Consider the following 21,622-nt stretch of genomic DNA (forward strand, 5'->3'; position numbering starts at 1 on the left):
GCCTGTGCAGGAGCTGTCACATAGGTAACATACCTAACAGGACTGAAAGGGTGTGTGCTCTGGGCTGACTTTTCCTAGCCTTAGGCCTTCTAATACCTAATGAAAGGGCCATAAAAAGACCTTACTCTGACCCCTAAAATGCTGACACTTTGTTATTGAAGATGTAACTTTTTGCTCTCAGATGTAGCAAGAAGATTGTTGACTTGGTATCTTATGAATTTAATCATATCTGGATGATGAAGTTTAAGTTGTATGCTAACTTCTACTGAATAACTGAGGAATATTTATATCTTAGATTGCTTTGTTTTGAGGCTGATCTCTGATTTTTTTTTTTTAGAGTGTATTTTATTTATATTAGAAAAAAAGGGGAGTAATTGTTTTGCTGACAAACTCCTATAGTTAATTCTCGTAGTCTTCTGTTAAGTTTCTTATTGTGGATTAGGTATGGCTCAGTTTGAGCACTGACCAATGTGAATAAATTAAACTCTAGTTTTAATCTCACTGTGTTAGTTCAGAATTCTCATTGAGGTGTACGTGAGGGGAAGCAGAGTTCACAGAGGTATTGTCCAAACTGTTCCACAGGTCCTCCCTTTATGTGGTTTTCTGCTTTTACAAAACTTTCCACCTGGGCAGGGTATGGAAAAGTGCATGAGTTTCAGATACACTTCACTTGTGGGCTCTCTGTGCCATGCTGCACTGTGACTACCTGGGGCAAAACTTCCTGTTTTTGGTGGAACAGACTTTTGTGTTTTGGCATCTGTGGTGCATTTCTCAGGCTAACAGGGCTGCAGTTCACACAACTCATGAACATACTATGGTTGTCCTGTCGCTTTAAGCTGAAGTACCTCAGGTAAAGTTAATCAGACCTTTAAACAGTAAATGCTGCAGGCTATTGCTAAAAGGGAATTAAGGAGAGGTCCTTTTCCAGATGGCTTCTGATTGTACTTCCAAAGGATGGTCATGTGTCTTCCTCACTAGTATTGCACAGTCCTAAAATCTATGGCTCTTCTAAGGCTGTAGTGTTGGTAGCTTGTGTGAAGGTACCGACATTGTGTCCCAGCCCTTGGCACAGCTTGGGCAGGAACATGATCCTTCTTCTTGACCCTTTGGCTCATGCTCAGACAAAAGCATCTGATAAAGGTTAAGAACAATGTCAGAGATAATCAGACTAAAGCTTATCAAGGTTAGATATGTGTGGGTCTTAAAGTTTAATAGTTTGTGGCCTCGCAAGTATACAGAGACCTGATTTTAATTTAGCAATCAAAGAAGAAAGGGAGGGGCTGAAGTGTCTAGGCTCAGATGACTTAATTTTAAAAGCAGCTATAATTTATTAGTTAAATATACTTTGAATGTCTTGCATTTGAAATTTTTTTTTTTTGCATTGTAAAACAACTTCTCTTTATTCTGGATGACTGAATAAAATCTGCTTTCGGTATGGTCAGAGAGCTGAAAAATCATTGTTGGGTAAATTCTTCTATTTTAGGCATGTCACAGGTGAGGATAAGAGCAACATGTTTAACCTGCACAAAGTAGTGATCCTCAGATATTGGCAATATAAGGGATTGTGATGTCTACAGTTGAAGCCATGCCTTGAACAGCCAGGCTTTTGCTGACCTTTTTGACCAGTCTGACATAAATCTTGGAATTGAACCTTTCAGAGAGAAGCATCGTTCTGCTTGGTTATTCACATGTGAATTCTGTTATCACTTGTGCAGAAAACTTTTAGCAAATGAAAATAAAATATGCTGGCACCAAGAGGAACTATATCCAACCCTGAGGCTCTTAGCAGGATTTAAAAATAAGTTTACTTTCCTTTCTGTTTCAAAGTGGGCCTTGGCCCCCGTTTGGCAGGGTGGACCAGCGCTTGTTTTGCTTCAGTGTTTCCTGTCTTTCTTCAACTCTTTGGGAGCAAAGCAACAGTTTTATCATTTGCATTGTAGTACAGCTCATAAATGATACGTGGGAGTGAAAGAATTCCTGTTCTTAACCGGAGTGCCTACTTACATGTGTTTCTTCTGAGAGCTCTCTCTGTGTCCTTGTCTCTAGAAATGTGCAAAAGCTGAAAATCTTAGGCCTGTCTTCATCCTTAATTTAAACCTGAGTGTGAAGGCAAGGGTATAATAAACACAGGGCTTTGGCTTCCCCTAAATCTTTGCAGTAAGCATTGTTGAATGTTGTCCTGGCAATACAGAAGAGCTTCTCTGGTTTACACTCCCAGTCTAGAGAACAGGCATTTATACCCAATTGATAAAGGTCTTCCATGTGAAGAACTGTACTGAAGCCCCCTGATGTAACTGGGGCTCTTTGGCACTAACTGGCTCAGGCACTTGATGGGCTTGTGTGTGCCTGTGAGCTTTTGGCTTTATGGGTTGTTTTATTTTGGCTTTTTCATTCTGTTTCAGGCAGGTTGCTAGTGAACAGCCCCAAATACGTTCACGTGACTCAACAGCCCTTTCCAGGAACCATTTTTCCCTCTTTTAAGGTTTTTGTTTCCTGCTCAAGAACTAAATAATTGATTCTGTAAGGCTCTCTGGAAATGTGTTTTCTCTAAATAATTGATGGACTTGGAGTTAACAAAGGCAGGTTCGAGTTGCTGCACTTGCAGCTACAGGGTGAAGCACAATATTCAGAGGTAGCTGAATGCTGTAAATTTTAATATTTAAAAAAAGGTCACTTGTTCTGCTTGGCAAGAGCCGTCTACTCTTGCTTTGGGATATCAAATGATTGCTGAAATACATTCACTGACACCCAGACGCTCCTGGAATAGAAAACGGAAGGAATAGCATCAAGTAACTTGCATCTGAAGAAGGACACCTGAGACGTTAGACTTGGGTCACTATGTGACAGCAACCTTCTGACTGCCAGGGTATGGAGCTGATTCTTTTGATGCACATTGCTTTTCCCTCTACAATATGTTATTAAATGGTGCTCAGGAAAGTACTTAATGTTGTGTGAAATACACCTGCAGTGGTATAGCTATATATAGTAAAGGGTACAAAACAGCAAAGCTTTCTATCCTGCCCTGAGAACTAAGTTACTTCAGTTTGTCTGCGTGGCACACCTGCGGAGGAGGAAGGTTCATTGAAAAAGTTGTCTGACTTGAAACTAATGGAAGGTAATTAGTGAGATGACTCTTGGAAGACAGCAAGGTAGCTTTCTATGCAAAGTGTACATCTGCTGAGGTTGCAAAGGGTATTTTGACAGAGTGGTTGTAGCAGTGGTCTGCTTCTGCAAAGTAGGAGTGTGTTCAGCTGAAAGAGCTTGTCCAGCTGGGGCAAGCGAGAAGGGAATGTGTTGTTCAACTCTGGATTGTTGTGTTTTTTTTATTTTCTCCGAGTTGTGGTGCTTGTGTAACCAATCATGCTGTCAGCCTGTTGAGATGGTAGCTTCCTGTGTTACCACTTTTTTTCCATCAGGAAGGCACAGGTTAGGAAATGTTTGTGTCTAACCTCTGCACCTTCTTATGCTGCTGCAGTGTTTGCTGGTAAGCTGTTGCAGAGGCTGAGGTCTGCACTGGAGGCAACACTGGCTGTGTCCCTTCACAGCCTTTGCTGCCCTGATCTCTAAATGGCACAGTGTTGTTCTTGGCATAATCTTAAGAGGTGGAAAGCCTGTTTTTCCTCCTTCCTCAGGGGCGGATGCAGAGTCTTTGGGCAAGACAGTTGAGGGTTTCTCATGACCTGCCAGAGCCCTGGCTCTTGGGGGAAGGGCTGGAGCTGTTCAAGCATGGGCTTGGCCTGAAGCCGCTGTGGTCTTTGTCTTTTTAATCCTTTCCTTGTGTTGTGGTAGCATGTGCAGAGTGCACTGCAAACCTATTTGCAGTATCTCCTGAAGCATTAGCTTGTTGCTGTGTATTTGGGCTGAGACATACAGTCTGCTGAGGAGCTGGCAGTGGTTATGATCCTGAGGCATTGGTGAATGTCCTTCTGTCACGTCTTCAGCGTTTTCTGGTGCTGCGTTGGAGGCTCATCCGCTAGTTGGCTTTTGAAAGTTCCACAAGTGTGTTTCTTTACCAGAAAGTCAGTAGAGAGACTAATTACATGGTTGTTGAGCTGTCTACGTGGCTGCAAAGAGACATTTTCTCTTGTAGCCTTTAGGCTGGTGGCCCTCCTTCTCGGCAAGTAAAGTAAGGTTGTGCCGGTTGTGTTGTGAATGCAGCGGGTGGAGGTGGAGGGCAGCAAAGGCAAGCTTAGAGCATGGTCTCAAACCCTACATGCATTAATACCCCATTCTCCCAATAAGTAGTATCCCCTGGTACTGGGAGGGTGCCTCATTTGGAATGAGTGTTCCTCTGGTGTTTGAAAGCATAGGTCCTGTTACTTGGGGTGGGAGGGGGGAAAAAAACTGAGGCTTTATGGATTGAACTCCACATCGTGTTACTGTGACATGGAGTCAGCATTGTTTATCCAGAACAAGTGGTGGATGTAACTAGTATACAAATACATGCAGTCATTTCTTAACATGATAATTACAGGAGATCAGATGTCAACACCAGAATTCTTTTTTTAACTAAGAGATACCTTGATTTGGTTTCAACTGTTAAAATAAATACTTATTTTGTTATATGTTATATATATGTATTTATATAATATATAAATATATATAGAAACAGTGTGAAGGCTAAGAAATATGGTGTGAATGTGGTCAGACTGCACATTATATCCAAAGTGAGGAATGTTTTTAAGGAAACAAACAACAAAACCCAAAGCAAATTATATGGTCATCACTTCTTTATTATATATTGCTATAATCAGTCTCTTGTTTTTCTCTCTTATGAAAAAAGAAAATGAAGGTATATCCCTTTTGAAGAGAATGTAACAAGTGACATTCCTGGAAATGAAGAAAAACACATATATATATATATATATATAATTTTAGGATGTTCTCTGAAGAAAGTGTGTTTGTCAGCAAAGAAAGTTAGTGGCTTCTTGTCTTTTGTCCTTAAGATTGTGACTTATTTTTTGTGATATAAAGTGCTGTAGCAAGTGGAGGGAGCGTTTTGTTCTTGAAACCTTTTGGTCTGTGGGGCGGTATGGGAGGGAGCAGTGTATGGAATAAGTTCTGTTACTGTTAGATTACTAAATATAAATAATATTATTCCTCAGTCACTAAATAGAAATAAAATAATTCCCCAAACTGGGAATTCTGGCTTCTCAGATAAGATATTTACTTTGTAAGGGTTCCAAAATCTTCTGTTAGAAGGCAAAAAAAGTCAAATTACATGCTTCCTTTAATTTAAGGCTGAGTTTTGCCCTGCTACTGTTGATGTTGTAGGCAGAGGGTATGTATGTGCTCTCATAAGAGGTAGTAGAAAGCAGCTGAGGAGTTTGGATCGGCTAAGATTATTCTGGCTACTTGTTCTAAAAGGTTTTGCTTCCTCGAGTGAATCAACTCCTGGTCAGAATGATTGACACAGTTCTGTGTGTTTCACAATACCTGAACTTTCTTCAAAGTGAAAGGAAAAACATAGCTTCTGGCTTGTTGTGTGTACTAAATAAGTTGCAGCACAGGCAAGGTCCTGTTCAGATTAAACTGGTCAATATCTTTATTAAAGAAAATTTTTATACACATAAAATATTTTTCTAAATTTTTCCAAGACGTTAATGAGACATTTATTGAACTGTAGTGAGACAGTGTCTAGTGTTGTTTTCACTTCCTCTGGTGTAATCTGACTGAGCTTTAACTCCAGAGGTTTATCCAGTAGGGCTTTTGAGGATAAGGTCAATGAAGGCCCTACGTCCTGTGCTCCTGCTGTTGTCTGCAATTCTTAAATATTAGTAAAGAGACAGGTAGCTTATAAAAGGATTCTTCTCTCTTTTACTGTGTTCTACTCATGTTTGGAAAATTACTGGCTTTTAGATGAGGCTTAAATGTGACACTTCCTTTTCTCTGTTTCCTGTTTCCTAAAGCGCTCTCTTGCTTTAAGTCAAAATAAGGCATATGCACTCTATTTGCAGTCAGCTATTTTGAGCAGATTCTCCTTGAGCTAGGTGAGATATCCGTGCCTTTTAGGTGGTGCCTTATGCCTCCAGCTCTGTGTTGGAGCAGGTAGTAGCTCATCTATCTACTTACTACTTTGATAAACCTTAGGTCAGTGGAGCAGAACTAGCCCAAACCTACTAAAATTTAGTGGCTAATTGAGCTGTGCCTAAATAAATTATTGACTTAGTCAGTTACTAAAAATATTTGCATTTTGAATTTACATGGTCAACACTTGCAGTGTCATTAACTTTTATTCTGACCAGTTTGTAGAAATGAAAATGTGGAATCTGTGGAACTGTTTTTGTTTTGTGGATTTTTTTTTTTTTTAACATTAGTGGTAGCATTTTTGACCAAATAATAATATTGCTACATGTCAATATAGGAATAAATACTTGTGCACGTGAAAGCAAGGCCAGCCAACACAATCCCTTTTGAGAGCTTCTGTAGGAAGAACAATGAAAAGTGAAATTGTTACAACTGCTGTTGTCCTCTGTCACATCTTTTTAATTGCTGTGGGAGCAGTCCTGAATTCTCTTGCCTTTTTCAAGTCTTCATGTAGTGTAGTTTTGTTAGTTTAAGAAATCAAGTGGAGCTGAAAGTATTCCATGAATCATAGTTTGAATAACTCCTTGAATTACGGTTTTGCAGTGTAGAGCTTTTATGCCAAAGTACTGGTGATGTTAGTTGAGTGGGCAGTTTAGAAGAGGTTCTTGATGTACATGCAGCTTATTTCTCAGAATTTGAAGTGTCTAGATTCTGAATGTTACTCTGAGTTCAGAGTGCTTACATGTATTTCATATGCAACTCATCCACATAAAACTAGTGGATTGGTCAAAAGCACAGCATAACTTCAGTGTGAGTTATATAGGGAGCTGGAATTGAGCTCTTTTGAGTTGTTGCTTCCTTGTTTTGGGTTTGGAAAGGCTGGTGTATGTTTCTAAATTTTAGTTTGAGCTGTAGTGAATAAACCTCATCACTGAATCTTGAAACCCTTCCCATCTGTAGGGGATTTGTTCTGCTCTGAGGATTGTAACATTTGCACTGGATCAACTTGTACTTGAAATATTCTTCAACTACTGAGGACTTTGAGTCTTAACCTCTCTGCAAAGGAAAGGCCCCAAATGATGATGTCTTAAGAATTTTGTCTAGCTTTGGTTATGTTTTCCATTGAATTCTGAGATCTGTTATCTGCCATTATTTTTTAGGTAAAACCTATTAAGGGTATCTGTCTTGCATCCTGTGTCTTTCAGGTTAAAAAACACCCTTTTGTTGATTAATCCTCAGCTTTCCTCTAAGAATGAGCAAATATTTCTCTGCTCATCTGGGCTGCAGCAGAAATAAATACACTATACTTTTATTCCTTCAGAGAAGCTTGTCTTTTCTTTGTAAGACTCAGTCTGAGTTCCTTGGAGACAAAATTGCAAAATGACACGCTTGCCGGGAGTTACTGAGTCATCGGCAGGACTGTCTCTGTTTCCAGGAACAGATTAGCCTGCAAGAGCTCAGAATCCTGTCAGTTTGTCTTGCCTTTTTGCTGTACCAGTTCAGTCCCTACAGTGAAGATCTGATGCCCAGCACCCAGACACTGTATTGAACATGAAGACTCCTTTGCTGGTCAGCTTCTCTCTAGAGTGTGGAAAGAGCAGTCTATTTGTTGTTCCATTTTTCAGAAGGCCTTAAGAATATCTCTGAATTATTCCTGGTCAGGGATAAAGTCATCTTTCGACTTCACAAAAACTGCTAATGATTGAGTGCCTTCAAAGAATGATAATTATTTTAAATGGCACCATGGCTTGAATGAATTGATGCTTTTTGTTATAGGTTTGGTGTTGATGGATTAAGGGAATTAAGGAGTCATACCAAAACAAGTCATAGGCCAAAGTGCATCTTTTTCTGTATTTTAAAAGTTCTTGCTCCTCAGTGTGTTCTTCTTTTGACTTTGTTCATTTGCTTCACAAGCTTCACTTAGACTTGATGCTTTGTATTGGTGAAGAATGGTGGAGGAGTCAACAGGTTGCCAAGTGGAATTTTTTTGCTTTGTTTTCTCATGCCTCAGTTTTGCCCCTGTTCCCCCAGCTTCATCCATTTTAGCATTTTGACTTCAGGTGTGGTGCAGCCTGTGGTGCTGCTGTAGGCTGGCATTTCCATCAGCACGCTCAACTACCACTGCTTTTGCCTTCCCATCCTTGTCCTTTCACCTCCTGACTGCACCCACACTGGCTTTTGTATGCTCTCTGGGAAGGTAGGTTGGAAGGCTTAAAACTGTTTACTTCTTGGTGCATGGTACAAGATCACAGAATTGACGTGAAGATTTGCTATGTGGTTTGCTGTGTGATTTTGTTCCACTGCGTAAGTTGATTAATGATTGTGGAATTTAGGAGGGGCAGGGAGGAGGATCAGGACTCTACATATGGTGGTAGTACTGGCTGAACTTAGAACTTCAGCATGACTTAGGTCTGCCTTGTACAGTTAATGCCTCCTGAGGATTAAAAGAATTTATGGTCCTAGATCTAGAAAAGAGATTTGCTTCTGTTGTTCTAGATTTAACGTCTTATCTGTGAGGATTTCTCTGCATGTTCACATTAGATTAGTTAATAGATCACATCTTCTGTTTTAGGGGAGTTAAAGTATATACATTAGGAATATCCCTGCTGTAGCATTTTGAAGATAAGAGGGGAATTGTGGGTGTAGGAATGCCTTAGAAATGGTGGTAGCCTCTTGATGAATGACTACATTGCTTCCCCCCCTTGCTAAAACTGGAAACGCAAAGACAAAGTTATATATTCTGCCAAAGCAGCAGCACTCTGCATTTAATTTTTAGAAATTCCTGTTGCTGTGGGTGGGTGATAATTGTCAGCTGACACAATGTGACTTGCTTTGTCTGAAATACAGTAGAGAACATTATTAGTCTGTGCTGCCCACATACTACTTCAGTCTTCCAAGTGTTCTGTAGTGTTGCCTAAGCATAGTTGTGTAGCCAGTGATGTGAGCTAAATGAATGACTGATGTAGCAGATTTCTGGACCAGTAACAGATGCCTCCTATGCTGGGAAACATGACTGCTTTTGGTTTAAACACAGGGAAGGTGGCTGTGTGGCCTTGAGTGGATTGCTTGGTCTGTTTGTAGTGTTAGGGGAAAAAGTCAGGCATACCTGCATTTCAGATGCATTATATCACTCCCATACCAGCCATATGCTGTTCAGGGGTCTGTCAAGAAGAACCAAAAGAATCCTCATGAGAGAAAGTAAAGAGAGTAAGTCAAATCAGCTCTTAAGATAGGCAGGTGTTTCAGAAGGTAATATGTGTCTGGGGAGCCATGTACAGTTATAGGACAGCCTCTTGCTAGTACTGGTAATAGTAATACAATCCCCTCCTTTGACCTCAGAGCATTAACAAGAAGTGTTTATGTTAAGAAAGCATTTTGCTTTTTCATTCTGTTAAAATACTGTGATTGATATTGACTGGGATATCTTACCAGTTTTTGAAGAAGTGGGGAGAAATGTCTTGCAAGCTGCTGGTCAAAACAATGAGGTAGCTAGGAGGAGTGCTTATCAATAGGGTACTTTTGGTGCTCTTATTCCTGTGAATAGTTTCACTGAAACTGGGTCTTGAACAGTTGGATGTATATCCCAATGCCAGGGAGGGTAACCTAACAAAAAGTAAATCTTCAAACAATGCTTGCATTTTAGGTCCTGAAATGATGTGCTTGCTGTTTCACCTCAGATTATATTTTAAACTTCTTTAAATGGAACCCCATTTTTATGGAATTTAATGATGTGCTAGCTGAATGCCACCTGCTGCCTCCTCTTTTGTAGAGGTAGAAGCAGCAAAAGCAGTACTTCTTACTATGAGTATGTTCATTTTACAGTTGCTGCTCCTGTCTTTTACCAGGGTCCTGATTTTCACAGGGAGGGAGGCAGAACAATGCTGGAGGCCTTAGTGTGCCTACATCTGGAGAATCTTTGCATTTGCAGCCACTGTGTTGCTGTAATACAGGATTATACTCATGCAAATGGAGTCTTGGACTCTGCTCAGATTAGTGGGGTTCTGCTTTTGCACCCTTTTTTTTCTGCTCTTCCCCAGGCAGTTCCTTACTGAGTTGGACAAATATATGAGTGCTGATTGTTGAAATATAAATTGCCGTTTGGAGCTAGAAAGTGAAATGAAGTTGAGAACCTTTTTTTCCTTCTCTTGTATTCTCTCACCTGCAGGCTTAGTTAAGTGTGTCAGGGGATTGGTGCTTAAATAAGTGTCCTTTGCTGTGATCCATATTAGTAAGGTTCCTAAATGTCTGTGCAGTTAAATGGGTTGAAAAGATCAGTAACTAAAGCTGAACCAGGGGATGAGGAAATAAAACTACTTCTTAGGAACGTATGTCACAAAACTCATTTTTATGTAATACAATAAACATTCCTGGATGTGACCCTAGATGGGTCACATCAGGAAGATCCTTTCCAGTCACTGCCTGTACTACCATAAAGTACAATTTCTTTTGTTTTAACAGAAGTTAAGTACTTTTTGCTATAAATGAATTGTGACCATTAGAACCTAATTATAAGGTGAGGTTTTGGAAGGAAATGAAGACTTGTTTTCAGTGTTCGGTTAAAATTGTATGAAAATCAACATTTGAACTGTGGAAATATCAAGTTCAAGTATTAATGATGAACATTCACACTCTCTAGCCTGTAAAATTTTACAGGTACTGTTTCTGTAACAATGTGCAATAAATCATTTACTTTTCTCCAGACTCTTTTTTCTCTGAAACCTTTACTGAGGCTAGTGAGAAAAAGTTGTTTGAGTTCTGACTTAATTCAGTTTTACTCCTTCTCATCAATCATCAGGAGGAAGAATTTCTTCTCTTAATGACTTTGTTTTTTGCTACTGTGTCTGTCCAGATGCACTAATCTAGAGTTGCCTGTGGGTGATATATATTAAGCAACCTGCACTGATAGCACATGCATGAAGGCTACTTAGGTGTTGTCTGCCTTTGTTATCTATAAATTAATCTACTTCATGCCGAGTGGATCAGAATGATCACTTGTGTAATAACTACCAACTTTCACTGGGATCTGAAAATTCCTCTTATGCATGTGCAGGCCACTTTGGCTTCAGAAAAACTAGAAATTACTCAGTCCACAAATCTTGCAATCCTACTTTGGTATGCTAGCTCACATTATTTTCCAGTGGTTTTTTCCCCATATCTACTTTAGGCTATGGAGTATTATACCAAAATGTACCCTCCTTAGATTTTTCTACATTGTCTTGGTATTTCTGAAAACTATTTTCATTTTGATTGAGCAGTGAAGAAACTTTTTGACTGGACTTGTAGAGGGATGAGGGATGTATCTGGACCAGGCAGGGACTCTCAATGGGATTCCTGATGTAAGCCAAGCCTGGCATGAAAAGACCTCTGGAAGGAAAATCGAAGTCTGTTTGGGATCTATATTCATAGTCTTGTGGACTGGAGACCTCTTTTGTGTCCTTGATCTGCATGCATGTGGTTTTAGCTTCAGGGAAAAAAATATTTAAGGCACAGCTTGAAATATTTGTGTTGAGATTTCAAAAAATAAGCTCCTTCAGTGAGATGCTGATGGTACTTCATAACTGTCATAGAAAACAATTGATATTTCACTTAAAAGATCAAGCAGACTGTTTATTGAATTGAATGGGATTCTCAAAGCTGACAGGTATTTACTTCTTTCTTTTGGTGGGAGCGTCTTTTATACTAAGGCGCAGATTGCCTTTTTTTTTTTTAAAAAAAAAAAAAAGGAGAGGAAAAACTAGTTCACTACATCCACAGCTGTGAGAGGGTAGAGTCCTTCAGTTCTGCATTCCATGGTGCTTGATTTCAGGCTTTGCTGGATAAGCTTGATTTTTTTTTTTTTTTTTTGCATGATGTCTTGTGAATGTCCAACCTGGCACATACTTTTTATTAGTTATGAGTTGTTAGAATAAATGCTCCATCCTTGCTTCCTTCCCTTTGCAAGTCTTTCACTAACATTTACCTCGAGTGAATGGAGGGTTGAAATGTGGAACTGCTGCTTGTCTGTCATGGGCAGTGCTCAGCAGTCCAGAATGTGAGGGCTGTGCGGGTGCTTTGTCTTCCTTGCTCTGGCTCTCAATTTCACAGCTTGTCCTCTGTTTTCTTATGCATGGCATTTCTGCAGAGGTGGTTTAGTTATGATACTCTGAAAAACTGCAGTTCTTGGAAATATTTGAGCAACTGTTGCAGTTGAACCTTATCTCCACACTGAACACTTACCTTACACTGTAAGAGAAGTGTGTAAGGAAGTGTGTAAGGAAGCAAAACAAACTCTGCAGAGCAGATGTCTCTTGAATGGTGTGGCTTTTGTTCTTGAGAATAAAACCTCTTACAGGATATGATTTGGTAAAGAAATATTGAAGTATGGAGCGGACTGGGTACAATGCCTGTCGTATTTAGCAGTCTGTAGACACTGAGGGACTCCAGATAACCACTTCCAGCATCCTGCTAGCTGGGTTGATGGATGTGCAATCCACAGTGTGTTCAGACATTTTTGCATTGAGCAGTCATCTCTAAGTGAAATGGTTTTGAAGGAGTGAGACAGTGAAGGAATGTCAGCTTGCTGATCCAGATCTTCCTAGGGTAACTGTATAGCTAGTTTCCTTTCTGAGTGATCCCTCCCTGTTACCACATAAGGGTGCTTAAAGATAGAATTATTAAGCAATTAAATAAATAATATTAAGTAAATTAAGTAATTAAAGGGAATTGAGAGTCAGTGGAAGTTTGAGCTGATGTTTAAAATACCTTTGAATGGCACATGGTTACTGTAGTCCCTTGTCAAGAGAGATTTGGAAAAAATTCTTGAGATCTTTCACTGTACTCATTCTCATTGTTTCTCTTCTGTGCAGACGCTGTGCTATAGAAGATGCACTATTACCGATATTCTAATGCAGAAGTCAGCTGTTGGTACAAATACTTGCTCTTCAGTTACAACATTGTCTTTTGGGTGAGTATGAAATGTAGAGGTTGGAACAGTTTAGGCATAGCTCAGTTTTATTAACTTGATTCTTCTGTTAAAGAGAGCAAGCTGAAATATTTACCTGAAAGCAGTAAACTGATGTATGGTATATGCCAGGTGTTTTGGAATTGAAGAAGCCTATCCCATGTGTGAAGTTATTTATTATTGGAAATGTGAGGAATTGATATCCATGTTAAGTTGCTTCCCTGTTAAAAGAAGTCTCTTACAAGATCTCCTTTTAGATCATCTTTGGTCTTTTTTGGGTGGTGTAGCTGTAAATATGCTACACAGAAGATAATAAAGGAGCTGCCCCAGAGATGCGTAAACAGCTGGCAATACAGTGTAGTCAAGATTTTACATGTGGGCACCACACTGCTCACTCTGTGGGCAGCAAAGTTGTCTGATACAGTCTTGAAATACTTAGCTATGGACTAACCTGCCTATAATGTTTATTTAGAATTGTGAAAAGGTACAAAAGCAAGTGTGTGGTTTCACATGTGTATGGTGGTCAAGGTCGCTGGAGGACCAGACTACTTGGGAAAGGAGGTTATTCAAAGGTTAGTGCATAGCGTTGCACTAGAAATGGTTAATATGACTGTGAGGGGAAGGGGAAGATGCAATTCAGATACTGACAATTCTTTTTGGAACTCAAAAGTCAGATGTTAAGGGTTTACGTCTAAATTCACGGAAAGGCATGGGTAGTCATGGAAAAGTGCAGATACAGTGACTTGTTCTGTGCTAGCAGTATCATTGTTGAAAACCACAGAACTTTTTGCTACTTGTCACCACCTCTTGCTTACTAGGGCAGTGTTTTAACGTGATACTGTAACATGAAGCCCCTGTAACAGGGGAGTTACCCCTGTGGGGATAACAGGGCAGAACAGACACTTGGTTTGTGTAAGAACTCGTTCCATTAATGGTCATATTGCACAGTGCAAACGTTAATCAGGGTGATATTTTCCACATTTCAATTGAGGATGCCCATCAACAGGTAAAAATTATGTGTTTACAGACCACCAGCTCTGTAGTTATTTTTCTTCAATATTGTACAACTCTATGTACCTGTAGTGGAGTGTGGTGTAGTGAGAAGCAATACTTGTCATGCTGGTCTGGTTCAAGCAGCAGGGGAGGGATATGTGGGAAACTGATACCTTGTGATTGTTCTAGACCTCAGCTTTTTTTCTGGTGCATGTCTCATGAAGTAGGGTCTGACTGTTTCTGATGGGTAAACAACCTTTTAAAAATGGATTTTTTTTGTGTTTACTGGGAAGACTGTCAAGAATTTGCCTCTGATTGTTCACAGGAATGAATTTTGTCTCTTTTATTTTTTATTTTCTACTGTCATTGCACTCTTATATTTCCTTTTTACTCTAGTGTCTTGAAAATAATGACAAAGATCTAAGGATTTTTCTAGTTGTTAAAGAAAAATTTTTAAAGAGGTGCAGAAAAATTGAGGAGGATTTGCAATATAACTTGTGTGTTTCAGCTGATTTGTTGTCTGGATGATTTGGTTTTCTGAACTGATACATGTAGTCTTGGTAGCTTCCTCAGCAAGTGGTCTAAGGCTTCTACTGAGACATCATCAGGCTGAACTAGTTAATGATATGTAACTACATCTCTTTTGATAAGATTTTGGCACCTTCGGTTGTGGAACAAGCTATGCAAATGTAGAGTGGGAGGGTAGACACTCCTATAGGCAATGCATGAATCATTTAGCTGACATATGAAAGCTGACTGGGATGACTATTCTAACAATGTCTTTAATTGTCCAAATCCACCATTTGTAGAACAAAGTAAATCTCTGTGCCTTAATAGAACTGAAGGACTAGAAAATCAGAAGGGGAAATGGAACCCTAACGCAAAATCAGCATCTAAGAAGGGAATGTTAGTCTTGGTTCACTTTTCTTGGGTTGCAGGGCAGGTGCTTGTGGGAGCTTGTTTTGTGAGCATTTGTGTTAGTGAGTGTGGCTGTTCTGTAGGGATATGAGGGATGATACATGGAATAGATGAGCAGACAGGCTTTTGCCCATGTAAGCTGTTACAGCTCGCCTGTGTCTCAACTCTTGACACAGTTTATGCAAAAGGCAGGTAATGTGAATGTAAATAAAAAGTTGTATTTGTTCTTCTGTCATGGTTATTAAAGGTGCATTTTGACTTTTCCATTGTAGCTTTGAAGGTACTATCAGTGACTGTATAAACTTTAAAGTTAAAGCCTGTGGTGATGTAGTGACTTCCAGATTTGAGTGAGTGGTTACTTCAGTACTTCAAATACAGTTCACATAGATTGGACTGAAACAAAGCATTGGACTCAGGGGGCAAATATGACTAATAATAGAAAGCTCACAGTTTAAGCAGCCTTTGGAAATGTATAAATCTAAAAGTCTTCTTTCAAACGGTTTTGTTGGTTGTTTTGTTTTTTTTTTATATATATGGACGATTTGGAAATCGAAAGTTCAAGTCCAATGGCTTCTGGTTAGTTGTGCGCAACTGGCTTGTAGTATCACTTCCCTATTCTTTGTTCATGGCTTTCCCTTGTAAGAAAGGGAATGGAGGTCATAGGAAGGCTCTGTATTCCTAGGCATGATTTTGATGTGTGATTACTTTATTTTCATCTTGCTTTTTAAGCACGCTCTTAAGACTTCACTTGTCCAAGAACACTTGTTTTAATGAGTAGTGATAAGACCATACTGCAGCCATTAAGATAGCCCTGCAAGAGAGCAAGATAACAAGGCTGGACCTCCATTTGTGTTTGAAAGACTTTTTTTTTTTTCCTGTTTCCCACCTCCTCTTTTTTTTGTGTGTGTGTGGGGTGTTTGTGTTTGTTTGTTTGTTTTGTTGTTGTTGTGGGTTTGTTTTGTTTTTGTAGTTGTTTAGTTTGTTTGTTTGTTTTCCCAAAAAGCTTCATTTGTGGTAGTGAAACTTGCAGACTGCAGTAATACCAGGTAAAGAGCTTGGTTCTGGCACCTTTCTGTTCTGAGTCAACACCTGTCTCTGGTGCTTACTGCTTTGTCTCCAGGTGAAGGGTTTTTTTGGGACAGTCAAGGAATTTCACTTCATCCAGGGTATGGGCATTAAAGTGAAGGATTGCATGTGTGCTCTGCCAAGGCCTTTTAAAGCTGCATGTGAGCTCACTGTCTCTCAGATGAATTGAGAGGAGAGGATCAAATAGCTTTTAGCTGCTGTCATCTTGATTTATCTTCTAATGGTCTGTAGCTTTGTGTGTGATTCTTAAGGGTTGTTGGAGACAAAAATAGTACTTTTCATTCATGCTAAATGAGATGTGGCATTTTTCCCTGAAAATACTGATGAAGGGCAAAAGTCCTCTTCAGTGCTGAGAAAGAATTCAGAATTAATTTTATTTGAAAAATAAGAAAAGAACCAGGCTAGCATAAGATTTTCTGGCTTTTGCAGTCTATGTTGTTTTTCAGGAACATCTGAAACAGCAAGGCTGTGCCAGGAAGAGGAAAGAATCCACCACCAGGTGGTTTCCTGACCCTGAGAGGAAGAGTCTAGGAAGACACAAGGATAGGAAGGAAGGGCTGTAGGGTGCTGATTGCATGGGTGGAGCCACAATGTAAAATAGAATTGTCCAGGGAGTGGGAAAGTGTTTTCTGTGAGAGTAATGTTTTGTGATTACAAAAACTGAGTGCAATAGGAATGCACTACTATTACTCCTGATCAGACTTAGAGGCAGTCAAAGGAATTCAGAGTGTGAGTGGGAATGGATAATGCTTGCACATGATGTCAAGCACAGTGTCTGTGCATTGGTGTCACTACTGTACATCTGAGCAGACCTTACAGCTCCATGCAATATGTTGATTTTTCATTTCTAAAGCAGGAAATGACCAAATGCTGGAAACTACTGGTTTATTTCCCTTCTAAAGGGGCACAATTGAGCTGCTTTGTGTGTTTTCATCTAACCTTTCATTGCTGAAATGACTCTCTGGTGCAGTAGTGAGTTGAGTAGTCCATTTTGTTCTTGCCTACATGTCATTCAGATTCTAGTGAAGGGCAAATTTCAAAATGCTGCTCTCTTGAGGTAGCTGACTTGCTTACTCTCACCTTGGGAATGATTTTTTTGGCCTTGCTACTTCTGAGCTGCCTGTTCTTCCATTCGTGTAGCCATTTCGCTCAGTGAGCTGAAGAAGGTTAGAACTTTTCCTTCAGATTAGGCAAGATCAGTTTCCAGATCTGCCTCATAAGTCACTTGAATGCTGTGCAAGGGTGTTAGAGAGGGTATTTTCCTAGTGCTTAATTCTCTGTAGAACTCATGGCATGTTCAATCATACTAACTTCTGAGGTAATTTTATCATCATGGTGTCTTTTACAGTAGTTTTCAATGAGGTACTTTAAAGTATTTTGCATGTAGTCTTTAAAGCAAAGAGATTTCATTTGATTAAATAACTATTTTACTTCCTTGCAAGTTGCTTGTCTTGGTGATTGCACCTGTCAATGTAGTGGCTGATGGCTTTGTTTCCTGTGCAAGTACATCATACTTCACTGGTTTTTGCTAAAGGAACTTAATGTGTGTGGGTTGGCTGCTTATAGTGAAAAATATGAATTACTTGTTTTAGATGAATTAAGTGCTAGATTTATCCACACTGATCCTATGAGACAAAGTTTATTTTTCTTCTGATAAACTCTATTTTACCTGCAGACAGTTTGCATAGGTGCTCATGGAAATAACTTTGCAAAAATAGTATAGTTTTGTGAAACTGAACACTAAAAACATAGGAGCAATGTTCATGTTCAGAGGCGAGAATAAAGCATGCTAATGAAAAATCTACTTAAGAATCTACTACAGGTTAATTAAGGTGGTAATTATAATGAAAGACAGTCTGAAGAGAACACCCTATTTATATACTCAATAGCACAATACTAGTGTTACAGTACCATTAACTTGTATATAGAGTGGAAAATGTGTCTTCCCAGTTCTTTTTCCCTCTCCTTTCTGTAGAAAAATTTCCCAAAGATCCAGTTGTCTACTGTGTAATTTACCTTGATTGCTGCAAATTACACCAGCTGTCTTCATCTGTCTCCCATCATTCCTGAAGCATTTGGAATGAAAAGGATGAAGGATGCATCACTTACATGCACTGTGCAACTTAATGACATACAAGTTTGTTTATTGACTCTTTTCCCTTCTTTTCTGAGTTAAGATTTAGGGTTAATCTGTGTCAATATTCTGTTTACTGATGTGGCTTTTAATAGTATTTTCAATGTTGTGCTATGATCCAAATCATCAGTTTAAATGTTCTTAGCTTATACAGAGTCTGAGGTCAGTAGTCACTGCTGTTGCTTATTAAACAAGATCTGGAAATTTAACTTATTTAGCATTGCTTTGTCTGGTTGTGACTTGGGTATTAGTAGTGGCTTGGGTTGGTTAATCTGTGTGTTTAAGTCCTAAATGTGGCATATAATAATTCCTGCTTAGACAGAAGTGTTTTATGTAATTTGAGTAATTCTTGCAGAATGACGTGAAGGACACTTTTTGTCTTTCCTTTCCCCTACTTCCCCCACCAGAGTAAACCCAGAACAACCTCACTTGCCCTGAGTGCAGCTTAGGGCAGGCAGGCCATGAACCCAGCAGCACATGATAAAATCTGTATGTTTTCTTGTGTGACTGTAAGAGGGTTCCATTTTTGCTTCTTGCCTGTGCTGTGGGGAGCTACCCATGATGCCCATTTAGTTCAAGGAAGGTGCTGCATTTCCTAGAGGAAAGAGCTCCTTTTTTCAAAGAGGTTTTTCAGTTGTTGGGGTTTGCTTGTCAGTGTGTGTAAGGCTTGGCAGGGGGAAGCAACTTCAGTCCTTTCCACAGAATCATAGAATCATTTAGGTTGGAAAAGACCTTTAAGATCAAGTTCAACCATTAACGAACCTGCCAAGTAAACCATTTCCCTGAGTGTCACTTCTATGTGTCTAGGAATGGTAACTAAAGCACTTCCCTGGGCAGCTTGCTCCAAGGCTTGATAACCCTTTCAGGGAAGAAGTGTTTCCTAATATCCAATCTAAACCTCAGCTGGTGCAAGGCCATTTCCTCTTGTTCTGTCACCTGTTACCTGAGAGGAGACTGATACCCTCCTCACTACAACCTCCTTTCAGGTAGTTTCAGGGAGGGTTAAAGTCCCTGCTGACATAGCTAGGTAGAATGCCATTTTAAAAAATGAGGAGGAGCTGCCCTGGGATTGTGGAGAGTTTATTTTAGTTTGATTATTGACATTGGGTATTAAAGACAAACTGCCTGAGAACTGAAGAAAGGGAATAAAAGATTGGAATAAGGAACAAGGAACTCTTGATTAATTTGAATGAATATGATTCAGGAATGTTTATTACACAAACATTTCAATTGGTATAAGATTTGTATGTTGCTTGTTGATAGTAAATGAATGGACTGTTAATCCATCTTGTTTCAAAAGTGTTTAAACAAGACAAGGATTTAGAAGACAGACTAATCAGAAAAGAGGCTAATGTAGTGAGCCTTGGCACTGAGAAGTTACAAGGAGTCAAATATGGCAACTGCTGGAATTAGTACTGTAAAGTGACTAAATAGGGAATAACTTCAAAGTGCATTAAATACTCTGACGTCTTCATTAGTGAGTAGGCAAATGTTTTAGAGCAAGTCGTTAGGACAACTGTAACTCCCACCTGCATGCTACTGTGTGGAATTGTCAGTTTAGTACCGTGTGCTTCTTGAGTAATCTTGAAAAATCAAAGTGAAATACTTTTTAAAAAGGAGCTTTTAAAATGCATAATCCTTTAAATTATTTTTGGAAGAGATTGACTCACGGGGAGAAATTCCCCATTACTATTGTCTGAGTTTGCAAGCAAAATTTGTCTTACTTAAACAACAGTGCTACTGGCTAGGTGTTTTGAGAATGTAGTTGATTAGTACATCTAATTTTTTTTTTTATTTCAGCTAGCTGGGGTGGCCTTCCTTGCAGCTGGTCTGTGGGCATGGAGTGAAAAGGTAAGGATAGAAATGACTGGTCTTATGTTGGTGGCTGCCCTCTCCAGCTCTTGTAAAACTGCTTCCTCAGGACCATGTCCAAATGATCTAAACTGAGTTTAGTTGGAATTTTGTTCTTGTCCCTTATCTGGTGTTAAGCTGTGGCCCTTGATATTTAGAGCCTTTTAATAAACTTGTGTGAGCAGAATGCTAGGGAGAATTTGATCTTTATGAATAGTCTTTATAAACTGGTTCTTTCAAGACCATATTTTCTGAAATATACTTCTCTACTCGACCTCTTTTTATTACAAACAAGACACAGTGTGAATAATGTAAGAGATATCACTTTATATTTAAAAAAAAAAAAAAACAAACTAGGAAAATCCAAACATACATCTTTGAAGTACTTCAGAAAGATGGTCCCAGTCTTATGGCCATCTCTTGTCCACTTTACTCCCCAGGGAGTGCTGAAGTGATGGTGTTTCCATGTAGAGGAACAAAACTGGGGAACATGATCTAGCTGAATAACACTCTTATTTGTGACAGAGGTTTCTCCTTGCTGAGTAACTCCCTCAGTCACAGGAAGTCAATGCAGACATGCATTGTACCTGCAGAGTTCTCCTGTCACAAGAGAAGAGAATGGTAGAAGTATGGAATGGTTCAACCCCTTGAATGAATTTAAAAGCATGGCTTTAATATGACTGTAAGCATTAGGAAAAGCGACAATTACTTGATGACTGGCTGACCTGCATCTTAATTAGCAGTGGAGGGCTGATGCCCTCACTGTTCAGATGTGCTACTGAGTAGTAAGACTTCAATTACCAATCACAGTGTTTGCATTTCCTTAATTGAAGTGTTTGCAGACAGCAGCTGTCCACATACAGAGAAGTTCTGAGATTCCTCTGCTTTTTTAGAAGGGAAAGTGTTTTGTGATGAACTTAATTCTGAGGTGTTTATTCTCCTTCTCCCCACTCCCTATGTGCATGCACTCATTCTCACAAGTAGATTAGTGTTATCATTGATATATAGTAAGCAGCCTATCTCTACACACACACAAATTTTCTTTCCAACCCTTTAGGGAAGGTGTTATATTTGTCTTGAATTTCTATTCTCTCATGAGTTCAGACCTTTTCTGTTTTGTAGACAAGCACACAGGATCTGTGTGGTTGGAGATAAATTTCTCACAACTTACCCTCATTTGTCAAATTGACTTTATGGTACACTGAAATTACTAAAAGGCAAAGACAGACCCTTCTGTCCTTTTTTAAATTTGCCTGAACTTTTTCTGCTCTCTGTCCTATCTTGCAAATGAGTGCTTCAAAGCCTTTCCTGTGGTTTTGAACTTACAAATCGCTCATGAAATCTGTTCATTTTTCACATCAGTTGTTCTGTGCTATGTTGTCAGTCTTTCATACTAGTGCCATTCTTCAGCCATAGTGCCTGTATTTTACAGATAAACATCTTGGTGAACAATAGATGGGAAGCAAGAGAAAAACATTGCAGAAACTGTGCTGCAGTGGTAAACCCAAAGTGGTGGTGGAGGAGTTCTGAACATCCTGTCTCTTACTGCAACATGAAGTACATTAGGTCCGTTTAATTTCTCTGGTTTTTCTTTTATCTTTTTCTACTAGGACTACACTTTAGATTGATTCCTCAGCAGTCTTTTTCTCTGAATAGAAATCCTATGTTTCTCT

At 39.3% G+C, this 21,622-nt stretch overlaps 1 protein-coding gene across 1 annotated transcript in view; it reads left to right on the forward strand.

Annotated features, from left to right (window-relative positions):
• The window catches only part of TSPAN14 (tetraspanin 14), a 37,230-nt gene that overhangs the window by 2,116 nt on the left and 13,492 nt on the right, over positions 1-21,622 (forward strand). Inside the window, exons 2-3 of the mRNA XM_050305460.1 lie at positions 12,873-12,970; positions 19,899-19,949. Coding sequence (XP_050161417.1) covers positions 12,890-12,970; positions 19,899-19,949 — 132 coding nt within the window. The 5' untranslated portion in view covers positions 12,873-12,889. The remainder of the gene's footprint in view (positions 1-12,872; positions 12,971-19,898; positions 19,950-21,622) is intronic.

This window comes from Myiozetetes cayanensis, unplaced genomic scaffold, assembly GCF_022539395.1.
Source record: "Myiozetetes cayanensis isolate MyiCay16 unplaced genomic scaffold, myiCay2020 scf10, whole genome shotgun sequence".
NCBI lineage: Eukaryota > Metazoa > Chordata > Aves > Passeriformes > Tyrannidae > Myiozetetes > Myiozetetes cayanensis.